The 12,524-nt window shown below is 35.2% G+C and overlaps 1 protein-coding gene across 13 annotated transcripts in view; it reads right to left on the reverse strand.

Moving 5' to 3' along the window:
* CCDC138 (coiled-coil domain containing 138) overlaps positions 1-12,524 on the reverse strand; it is a 121,018-nt gene that overhangs the window by 89,987 nt on the left and 18,507 nt on the right. For 10 of the 13 annotated variants that reach the window (XM_037807147.1, XM_037807148.1, XM_037807145.1 and 7 more), the window contains 4 exons: positions 9,616-9,774; positions 3,999-4,118; positions 1,430-1,507; positions 1,209-1,316 (listed from right to left, as the gene is read on the reverse strand). In XM_037807147.1, the coding sequence (XP_037663075.1) occupies positions 1,209-1,316; positions 1,430-1,507; positions 3,999-4,118; positions 9,616-9,774 (465 nt within the window). Of the gene's footprint in view, positions 1-1,208; positions 1,317-1,429; positions 1,508-2,119; positions 2,220-3,998; positions 4,119-9,615; positions 9,775-12,524 lie in introns of those variants that run through there. The other 3 variants (XM_037807155.1, XM_037807157.1, XM_037807156.1) reach the window with 3 other exon arrangements.

Here is a 12,524-nt window from a genome sequence, read left to right on the forward strand (position 1 = left end):
CCACTTTGTCTAGTTTATGGATGGATGAGTAGAAAAATAAGGGAAGGAAACAAACAGACAAAGGTACCCAGTGTTCTTTTTTACTCTAATTATTATTCTTGTTATTTTTGTGTGTGTGCTAATGAAGGTGTCAGGGATTGATTTGGGTGATGAATGTACCACTATGTAATGGTACTGTAAACAATCGAAAGTACGATTTGTTTTGTATGACTGCGTGGTATGTGAATATATCTCAATAAAATGAAGATTTAAAAAAAAAAAAATGCTATAACTACTGTGGAAAAAATGCTTAGCAGTTTCTTTAAAAGTTAAATATGTATCTGCATTATGATCCAGAAATTCCAGTCCTGGGTATATACCCAAGAGGAATGAAAAGATACGCCTACAAAAAGGCTGTACATGAATATTCTTAGCAGCTGTATTCATAACAGACAAAAACTAGAAAGTCCATCCACCGGTGTCTATCAACAGAATAAACTGTGATATATTCATACAGTAGAACACTACTGAACAATACAAAGGAACAAACTACTGATACACTCAACATTATCCTGAGAAAAAGAAGCCTTACACAAATGGGCACATGCTATACAATTTCATTGACTGAAGTTCTAAACTAGGAAAATCTAATTTATACTGACAGAAATCTGACTGATGATTGCTTTTAGCAGGAGAGTATGACCAGGAAGGGGCACAAGGGAACTTCCTAGCGTAGTGGAAATATTCTATATTTTGACATTTTATACCTGGTTGTACGCATTTGTAAAAACTGATTAAACCGTACACATAGGGATCTGTGTATTATTTTGTTGCATGCAATATATACCTTAAAAAAAATTCTGAGGGGAAAAAACCCAAAAAAGAAACAGAGCCTATTCAGGGATGGGCTGCAGTCTTGACAGGAGAATAACAGCCAATGCTTATGGAGTCTCAAAACACATTGAATAATAAAGCTGATACTAATAAAAAAAGTTCCTGTGATCTGTCACACTGTTACAGTGCCTGAAGTACTGCTGAAATAGTTTTTGCAAATAAAATCATATTATAAAACATAAATATATTAAAATATAAAATAAAAATATAAATAAAATAATAAATCAGAGTTATTTATCTGTAAAGGAATTATGTAAATCCTTTCATTTAAAAAAGTACATTACATGAAAGAAAAAAAGAATAAAGAACAAGAGAAATTTTCAATCATATCATACCTTACAGGTTTTTGAAACTGGTATTTTGTCTTGTTTTAAACTTTTCACTTCATGAGCAGCATGGGAATTTCCTTTCAATCTCTGTATTGTCAAAAATTCGTACTTCCTCTGAAAGAGGACATATTCATGAATTAAAAAACAATTATATTAAAAGTGAACAAATCCAAAAGGCAACTATTTTAAAATTTACATGTGTCTCAAGAGAAAAGCAAGCAACTTACCTGTAAATTATCTAAACGAGCTTGAACTCTTTTAGCCTGAATCTCCATCTTTCGGTTTTCGTCACTTACTTCATTTAACTATTGAAGGAAAGAGTTACATATATTTCAAAATAGAGTTTACATTGGTTTCTTACCAAGGATTTCTCAAACAATCTATCTTAACTGATCTGTATAACCAAGTAATGCTGCAAAACAGATAGAGGCAGCATTTATCCTGCTTAGGTTTAAATGTTTCTTAAATCTGAAGGTTGATCTGTTTCATTGCTTTTGAAATTTTTTTTTTTAATTCTTCTTCTGTAACTCGTAGATGTTAAACTGAATTTAGTAGCCCTTCAAAACAAATTTCTGTCAATCTGATACAGCATTCATTACATAAAAATTCCTTTTTATGGTTCTAATTCTCTAATGAATTTTTCAATCATTTTTTTCTATTTTCTTGAACATATTAATTTTTGTTTTAAACTCATTGTCTATGAATTCCAATATCTGGATCACCCGGAGCTATGTTTCTACTGTTTGTTTTTTTCTCTTCATTTTCAGTGATGTAACCCTATGTTTGAATGCACTTATTAATTTTGTATGAAATTACAGATTTTGTTTATAAAAAATTTTAAAGGCTATATATGATATCTTCCTCCAGAGAGGATTCATCCATTACTCTGCTAGGTATTTAAATTGAGGACTAGTTACCTTAGTCTGATCAGGAACTGATATGAGTCAAGGCTGGGTTTCCATTTCAGAAGAGTTAAATCTACTTCTAATTTGCCTGATTCCAGGGTGCAACCCTGCTGTTTTTAAATGAGAGCCTGGGATTTCTTTGGGATCCTCTCCCCATGATGGGTCTGGAACATTAATCCTTGTCTCTTCAACTTAGCAAGATTTAATGGGGAAATTTTTTTTTTATTATTTAAACAAATGTATTTATATCTAGTACTATCATAAATTGTAAGTCACAGAAATAATATACATTTTTATTCAGCAATTTCAAAGTATATATCATTCATCTAAGCCAGGAATTTTCAAATTTTGGACCACAGGCCAAACATGCCCACCGCCTGTTTTTGTAAATAAAGTTGTATTGGAACACAGCTATGCTCATTCGTTTACATATTGACTATGGCTACCTTTGCACTATGATGGCAGAACTGAGTAGTTGTGACCTATGGGCCACAAAATCTAAAATTTTTACAATATGGTTCTTTACAGAGAAAGTTTGCTGACCCCTGTTCTATACTAAATAAAAGTTACTGTAAAAAAAAAAGTATTCTGCCACTTGGTACCACAGAGTTTATCCTAAGCTATTTCAGTCTAGACATACTAGATCATATACCCAATAACTAATAGGCCCAATCACATAATAATTCACAGATCCTACCCCAACCACCACACTCATGCAGTCATATGCTACATGATTAAGGATTACAGAAACCTAAGAGATAGGAATGGACATTAATCTACCTATGTCACAATTTAAAAAACCCTTCCAGAGACAGTTCACATATTTCTCAGAAGAGGGAGCTGGAGTGAAATTGTGACGAGAAAAAGTAATCTCTCCATGGATAAATAAGGCTTCCAGACAACTGCCAGTGAAGGTCACAGTCCAATTGTGGGAGGCCAGAAATAAATTCAGGAAAGCCAAAGGACTGAACCAACAGAGAAATCATTACCAAGGAGAAAGTTTACAACAAGTAGAGATTATAGGGAATAAAAAGCAAAGCAAAGTTGAAAGACAGACAGCTGGCTAAGGAATGCTAGGAAGCAAATTCTCTCACAGACACCCTCCGAGCTTTGTTACATTTTAGAATTCCTAAGATTTCCCAGCCCAATCCTTCTAATTTTAAAAGTGATTGGGTTTATCCCAATTTCTGCTTATCTACTTCTCATCCCCACACAATCAAATACACACATTTTCATTTTCCTGTGTCTCCAACATACTTTTTCACATCCTTCATTCAAAAGCTGGCAGAGGGAAGTAAAAAACAGCCACAAAAACAAAACAAAACAGAAACAACACAACCAGAAACAACTTTGTAAAGTATTTCTGTTATGCAACTTTAGTTACTATGTACTGAACTAAATTACAGCACTATATAAAAAAAAAATTACAGTGCAATGTGACACCAGTCTATACCCACCAGATTATGAGCAATGGGAAGCCTTAAGTCCAGCACAATACCCAACAAAGAGCAGACATTCAAAAAATAAATGACTGCTAAAGAAACAGTGGTATGGAACAGCAGTTACAATATTAAGTGCTAAAGCTAGAAATCAGTGCCAAAAAGGTCATTAGTTCCAGGTTAACAACTATTTTTCTTTTCCTTGTTTTTTATCTCCTAATGCTCTGATACTTAAAAAAATTCCAACTGCCAAACATTTTGGGTGGTCGCCAGAGCAAATGATAAGGAGAAATAAACAACTTAAGAACACCTTATTTGTCTGAAAGTGATTCATAATAAAACAAATTTAATCAAGATTTTCTTTAGCCAAAATATGTTCTAAGACTGTGACTTCATTATCTACATACATACTTATAAGAATGAATTATAATATATATTAAAACAAATCTTACCTGTTTTTTTAAGTTATCATTCAATTCTTTCAATGTATCAAAGGATGATCTCAACCTTTTGCTTTCTTTCTTTCTTTCCTTAAGAACTTCAGTTAAGTGTTCAACCTCTGCATTGTGTTGCTAGGAAGGGGAAAAAACTCTGCTCTAGGTAATGATTCCACACTACTTACACTAACAAACATAAATTAATTAAAAATTAGAACTCCTTGAAACACAAGAATTTAATCAGTGCATTTAAGTATTGGTGACTAACACTGCAAATAATTTTTAAAAACTGTATTCAACCAAAGCAGTAACATAACTTCAAAAATATTTGTGAAATACATATCTAAACATTTTATCAAACAAATTAAGTAGGGATAAACCTATTTTCTGCTTCTACTCAGCAAAATCCACCCAAAGAAATTCACTGAAATACTTTCCACCTAACATCATGGAGTGACAAAACAATGAAGGATTTCACATCCTCATCAAGAGCCTAGTTGGTTATTCATGGCTTTATAGATTAAAATTTAAGGTGTAAGTTATACTTGAGAAAGTAGAAGAAATAATCTTTAGACAGAGCAAACTATTTTCTTCTTATAAAGTAGCTGTTCTACTTTGCTAATGCTGCCAGAATGCAAAACACCAGAGATGGATTGGCTTTTATAAAAGGGGATTTATTTGGTTAAACAGTTATGGTCTGAAGGCCATAAAGTGTCCAGTGTAACACATCAGCAACTGGGTACCTTTACTGGAGGATGGCCAATGGTGTCCGGAAAACCTCTGTTAGCTAGGAAGGCACATGGCTTGTGTCTGCTCCAAAGTTCTGGTTTCAAAATGGCTTTCTCCCAGGATGTTCCTCTCTAGGCTGCAGTTCCTCAAAAACATCACTGTTAGTTGCACTTGGGATATTTGTCCTCTCTCAGCTTCTCCAGAGCAAGAGTCTGCTTTCAATGGCCGTTTTCAAACTGTCTCTCATCTGCAGCTCCTGTGCTTTCTTCAAAGTGTCCCTCTTGGCTGTAGCAAGCTCGCTCCTTCTGTCTGATCTTATATAGTGTGCCAGTAATTTAATTCAGACCCACCCAATGGGCTGGCTAACACCTCCATGGAAATTATCCATTCAGAATCATCACCCACAGTTGGGTGGGACCCTTCTCCATGGAAACACTCAAAGAATTACAATCTAATTAACATTGATAGTCTGCCCACACAAGATTACATCAAAGATAATGGCGTTTGGGGGGACATAATATATTCAAACTGGCACAGTAGCTAAAATTTTTGATGCCAGTTTTACATCCAGAAAATTAACATCTCAGAAAAATTTCTCTTAGCCTCAAACTATCTGACTCTCCTTAATCAGTTTTATAAAATGATTCAAATCAACTTCCTTTCCAAATTACATTTAAATGGGATAAAAATTTTAGATATAAAATACAACTACTTATTGTTTTTTCACCTTTTAATTTCAATTTACTCAAAATGTATTGAAACAGGCAAGCAAGTTTCCATAGGAAATCAAGAAACTGAATTAACACCTATGCTGGTTTGGCTGTATTATGTCCCCCCAAACGCCACGTTCTTTGATGCAATCTTGTGGGGGCAGACATATTAGTGTTTATTGGGTTGGAATCCTTTGATTGAGTGTTTCCATGAAGATGTGACCCAATCAACTCTGGGTGAAATGCTTGATTTAATTATTTCCATGGAGATATGGACCCCGACAATTCAGGGTGGGTAAATCACTGGAGTCCTATAAAAGAGCTCACAAAAAGAAGGACCTCAGAGCAGCTGAGAGTGACATTTTGGAGAGTGGCTGCGGCTTAGAGAGACATTTTGGAGAACGCCATTTTGAAACGCAACCACGTGCCTTCTCAGCTAACAGAGGTTTTCCAGATGTCATCGGTGTTCTTCAGTGACGGGACTCTGCTATTGATGTCTTTGGACATCTGCATGACCATAAGACTATAATTTTGTAACCAAATATAAAAGCCAATCCATTTCTGGTATTTTGCACATCAGCAGCATTAGCAAACCGGAACAACACCTTTCTCCCAAACAATCACATAAATACCATTAAAATAAAGCAGTTATCTTTTATACTTAATAATAATAATAGATAAATTTAAAGAAAGACTATCAAGAAAAAGATCAGGATAAAGAAATCTGAGAATCCAAGTATTGTTTCTTCAGCCCTTTCAAAAATATCCAATCTGAAAAAATTAGTTTCATGTCATTATTTCGATATTAAATTATTCCTTAAATAACTTAGAATATAGTCACAAATAGTTATCTTTTAAAAGTAGTTTAATATTTTAGTTCAAAATTTTCCACAACTAAAAGATACTTAAAATACATAACAGAAGTTTCACTTCTAGCATGGCAAGATTAAGTCCACCATACCCTACTTGTCTTAATGATTGTAACTAAAACCCCTACACATACACAAAAAGCAACCACCTCAGGATACAAGAATAGGCAAATTGAGGAGGTAAGTGAAAACTTAAGAGAAGCAACCTGCAAAGGGTGAGTTTCCTGGGTTTTGTTTTTGTTTTTGTTTTTCCTTTTGTCTTCCAGCTTTTGCCCCCAGGGTGAGCACCCATCGTGAAATAGTAGAGCAGCTGTGCAAGCTGCAAAAACTTTGAAGGAAACCCCATCTTTCTGATCAGGGGAGCCAGAGTGTGGGACGAATCTTGGAGAAGAGAGATTCTGAAAGAGGATCCTTATACTCCAGTGTGTAAGAACCTGTACAAATCTTGGGCTCAACCCTGAGATGCCCAGGCACAGGACAAACCAAAAGTAGCAGAGCAAAGGCTTGGAGAAATGAACTAAGTTAAAAAATACTGCACAAGTCTCAGACTAAACTTCTCACCTCCACCTACCATTTCCAGTAACATGTGAGAAATGACCCAAAGCAGCCTAACAAAGACTTTGCAAACTAAATGAAGATTTAAACAATTGCCCAAGTCTCAGACTAACCCCTAAGTGGCACATACAAAAGACAACTCCAAAGCAACACAGCAAAGGCTTTGAAAAGTAAACTGACATTGCATCCACTGCCCAAAGAAAATGAGAAAAAACCTGTAGCAGAAACCTAAGAGGGCTGGCTGCTTAAAAGAAAAAAAATCAGTATTCACCAAAGGATTATAATAGGACTCAGGAAAATACAACAGAATATAATATTCAAAAGGTCCAGAATACAATTCAAAACTACTGGCCAAATAACCAGGAAAATGAGATTAAGTTTCAAGAAAAAAGACAGTCAACAGATGCCAATCCTTAAATGATCCAGATGTTAGAATTATCTGATAAAAACAGTAAAGCATCATTTTAATTATGCTCCATGAGGTAAATTTAAACTAATGGAAAGCAAATTCTTATGAGAGAAATTAAAATGTATATAAACATGAACATAATTAGAAATTTTAGAACTGAAGAATAAAACAGGAGTAAAATATTTACTAGATAGGCTCAATAGAAATATGGAGATGAAAAATGAAACAATGAACTTAAATACAAATCAACAGAAATCATCCAATCTTAAGAAAAGAGAAGAAAAAGATGGGCAAAAAAGAAACAGAGCCTCAGAAACCAGTGGGACAACAGCAAAAGGTCTAATATGAGTCACTGGAGGCCCAGAAGGAAAAGAGAAAGCAATTGGAGAAAAAAACAAAAAAGCAAAAAAGAAGAGATACTGGCCGAAAAGTTCCCAATTTGGTGAAAAACATTAACTTAAAATTCAAGAGCTCAGTAAACTCCAAATAGAATAAACTCACAGAAAAATGTGTTTAGATACAACATAATAAAGCTGCTGAAAACCAAAAATAAAGAAAAAACAGGAAATAATTCTATTCATATGACATTTTAGAAAAGGCAAAACTATAGGGACAGAAAATAGATCAGTGTTTCTAGGGGTTGAGGGTAGGGGAAAGAGATGACTGCAAAGGGGCATTAGGAAACTTTTGAGGTGCTGGAACTATTCTTCATCTTCATTATGGTAGTAATTATAGGACTGTGCATTTGTTAAAACTCACAGAGGTGTACAATAAAATGTATTTTACTGTATATTAATATATATATAGTAAATAAAGTGTCTCGAGATGAAACAAGAAGCATACTACACATATATAGTATTCTTGCCAGAAATATTTCATCTGAATATAAATGTTAGGAAACAATCATGTAAATCCAGAATGTGAGATATCTGTAAGACTGCTCCTGGAGTCTTCAAAGAAAAGTCTCAAAAAAAATAAAAATGGCTTGACATAAGGACCACACTCCCCTTTGTCTAGTTTATGGATGTATGAGTAGAAAAACGGAGGAGGGAAACAAACAAACAAACAAACAAAGGTACCCAGTGTTCTTTTTCATCACTTTAATTGCTCTTTTTCATTTTATTATTCTTGTTATTTTTGTGTGTGTGGTAATGAAGGCGTCAGGGATTGATTTTGGTGATGAATGCACAACTATGTAATGGTACTGTGAACAATCAAATGTACGAATTGTTTTGTATGACTGCATGGTATGTGAATATATCTCAATAAAATGAATATTTAAAAAAAGAATGGCTTGGGTGACTATTCTAGAATCAAAGAAAACAAGAAGACAACCCAATACAACACATGAATCTTGACTAGTTGCTTGATCAGAAAACAGAAAAAAAAAAAATGTGCCAGTTTGAATGTATTATGGCCCCCAAAATGCCATTATCTTTGATGTGATCTTGTGAAGGCAAATGTATTAGCATTTATTAGACTGGAATTCTTTGATTGAGGGTTTCCATGGAGATGTGACGCAATCAACTGTGAGTGAAACGTTTGATTGGATAATTTCTATGGAGGTGTTACCCCGCCCTTTCAGGGTGGGTGTTAATTGGATCTCTGGAGTCACATAAAGGAATTCACAGACAGAAGAACCTCAGAGCAACTGAGAGTCACATTTTGGAGAGAAGCTGCAGCTGAGAGACACATTTTGAAGAGAGCCGGTGGAAGGTGACACTGACATTTTGGAGAAAGCCATTTTGAAACCAGAACTCTGGAACAGATGACAGCCACGTGCCTTCCCAGCTAACAGAGGTTTTCCGGACGCCATTGGCCATCCTTTAGTGAAGGTACCCGATTGCTGATGCCTTGGACATTTTATGGCCTTAATACTGTAATTGTGCAACCAAATAAACCCTCTTTGTAAAAGCCAATCCATTTCTGGTATTCTGCATAATGGCAGCATTAGCAAACCAGAACAAAAAATAAAAGAAATTTTGCAGACAAGTTGGAAAAGTGAACACGGAGTGCATAATAAATAACACTATTTAATTAACATTAATTTACTGATGTGGTAATGGTGTTGCAGAGAATGTCCCTATTTTCAGGAGATATATGCTGAATGTTTAGGGGTGATATGTCATGAGTCTTACAAGTTACTTTCAAATGGTTCAGGGAAAAAAATATGGGCATGTTTGTGTGTGTGTGTGCGTGTGCGTGTGTGCATGTGTGTTTGCATATGTAGGAGTGAAGAAGAGTAGGAGGAAGGAAAGGAGAAATAAAACAAATGTGACAAAACGTTGATAACTGGTAAACCTAGGTTAAGCAGTTAAAAAGGATTTATACCACTCTAAAATCAAATGCTATTTAGTTACCTCCTTTATAATTTGAAACCTTGTAAGAACCTCTTCTTCAACGCCTTTAATTTTACTCAAGGCAGTTTCATGTCTGAAAAGCAGTTGTTCCCGTTCAGCTAAAAAACGTTCTCGCTTTTGAAGTTCTTCTGCAAATTCTTGTTGTGCTGCAGTTTCACACTGTATCAAAATGCCAGATTTGAGTGTTTTCTTAAAAAAAATACATTCACAAATACTGTGAATTATACTTTTATTTTCTGACATTATAGTTTAATGAAATGGTGTTTAGGAATACATGGGTACCTAAGTAACATTTGGATTACAGTAATAGCTAGACTAGTATACCAAGTAAACTTGCAGAGAAATTCTATCTCGTTGCAAGATTCTACTATGAAGATTCAAGAGAATTTGGGTCCCAAAATGGATCAGTAGAACATAGAATTAACTCTCTACCCAGCTTAAATTCCATGCTCCACTTCAACTCCAAGGTTCAATATTTTGCCTGTACCAACCACTCTTTTACCTTAGCACATTTCTATTATCTTGGTCTAGAAGAACCCGAGTCCTGGATCAATACAATGACCACCTTCCCTACCCCTATGCTACACTAGTAAATACCAGTGGAGAGAAAAAAACACCCAACTATGGAAAGTGGTTCCATTGTAAACATGGCTTCAAACCCTTAATGGGCCTTCAATGCAGTCCAGAAATCTTCTTATAATTTCAGAAATCTTTCTCTATTTTCATGATCAGCTCGCTCTCTCCTATTTTCCAGTGTCTATTTCAAACCTTCTCCACTCTTTACTAACTTTCAACACATCACCACCTGCTCTCCAACTCTAAAATCTAGGGAAAACAGAAGACAGCAGAAGGAAACATCCACCTCCTAGCTCCAAGACACATACACATTTCTCCTTCCCTCCCATCACAAGATAGGCTCAGAATCTCACTACCTTCTGCTTTCTTGTGGAGACTTCTGTGTGGATTATCCTCTAATATTTTCAATTTCTTCCATACCATCTTAAGTGAAATCTCTCTTGATCCCACCCACTTATCCCCTCCCCCTCACAACCAAACTTCTTTAAAATGGTGTCTATATATGCTATCCCCTCTCCTTCACTTCCCTATCATTCCTGAACTCACTTTCATCTGGTTTCAGCCTGTATATCCCTCTACTGAAATGAGTGACTTATTACTAAATCAAGTTTAAAGGTCACTTTCCAGTCCTAATCTATTAAGCCTCTCAGCATCATTTTTGATAATGCTGAGAGCATTATAAAATACTGCTTTTCTTTGAATTTAAAATGGTCTCTTTCATTTATTTGTTTCCAAGATACCACACTCTCCTGGTTATCAACCTCCCTCTTTGGCCATGGCTTCTAAGCCTCCTTAGAGGGGCTGCATCCTCTACTGTCCTTTAAATACAAACATTCTTCAGGGTTTGGGCTTAAGTCATTTTTCTTCTCATTCTTCACATTCTCTCTGCTTGATCACACTTACAAAAGGCTAAAATTACCATGTATATATGCTAACTGCTCCCAATCTATACCGCCTCAGGATCTTTCTCTCAAACTCCAATTAGAAATCCATACTGCCAATTTAACACCCTCACCTGTATGCATTCAGCCAGGACAAAATAAACATGTCCAATACTGAATTCAATTAACCATCAGGGAAACGCAAATCAACACCACAATGAGATACCACTTCATACCTACTAGGATGGCTAGAATAAAAAAGATAAACAATGACAAGTATTGGCAAGAATACAGAAAACTGGAACCTTTATACATTGCTGGTGGGAATGTAAAGTGGTGCAGCTGCTATGGAAAACAGTCTGACAATTCTTTAAAAAGTTAAACACAGAGTTACTGTATCACCCAGTAATTTCACTCCTAGATATATACCCAAGAGAAATGAAAGTATATGGCCACACAAAAACTTGTACATGAATGTTAAAAGTGGAAATAACCCTAATGCCATCAACTGATGAACAGATAAGTGAAATGTGGTATATCCATATAATGCACTATATTATTTGGCAATAAGAGGAATGTAGTACTACTGATACATCCTACAACATGCATAAATTTTGACAGAAGCTAGTCACAAAACGCAACATACTGCATGATCCTATTTACATGAAAAGTCCAGAATAGGCAAAACTATAGAGACTGAAAGTAGAGTAATGGTTGCCTAGGGCTGGGGGAGCTGAAGGAAAATGGGAGTGACTGCTAGTGGGTACAGAGTTTCTTTTTGGGGTGATGAAAATGTCCTAAAATTGACTGCAATTTTGGTTGCACAACTCTGTGAATATTCTAAAAACTATTGAATTGGATGCTTTAAAAATAAATTTTAAAAGTTATGAATTTAAAATAAAAACTGAATTAATCCTTTCCTCCTTTTGTTCCCTATCTCAGTAAAAAGCAGTACCATTTATCCAATTGCCCAAAAAAATAAACGTGCACTTCATCCTTGACTAGTCCCTACTGTTTACTTCCCATATCCAAACAATATCCAAGTCCTACTGATTCTTTCTTATATATCCTAGATTATCCTTCTCTCAATCTCCGAGGCCCCCATACCAATCCAAGACACCATCAGATCACCGCCATCTTTTCACACAATACACTCTCTCTAGATATTCAACTACCAGTCATAGCTTTATATCTTTATACCTCCATCCTAGACCTATGATCTGAATGCCAGACTGATACATTTAGCTGCTCACATAACATCTCTAACTCTCAAACTTAACCCATTCCAAATTAAAGTCTTGATCTTTCACTCTAAATCCATTCTTTCTTTAAGTTGCCAAATCAGAAACACAGGAATCATCTGTGACATCTTACTCTTTCTATATTACATCCAATTTGTTACACTAAGCCCATCTAATTTTACCTCCTAAATAAATTTCTATGCACTTCTTT

Source organism: Choloepus didactylus, chromosome 17 (assembly GCF_015220235.1).
Source record: "Choloepus didactylus isolate mChoDid1 chromosome 17, mChoDid1.pri, whole genome shotgun sequence".
Lineage (NCBI taxonomy): Eukaryota > Metazoa > Chordata > Mammalia > Pilosa > Megalonychidae > Choloepus > Choloepus didactylus.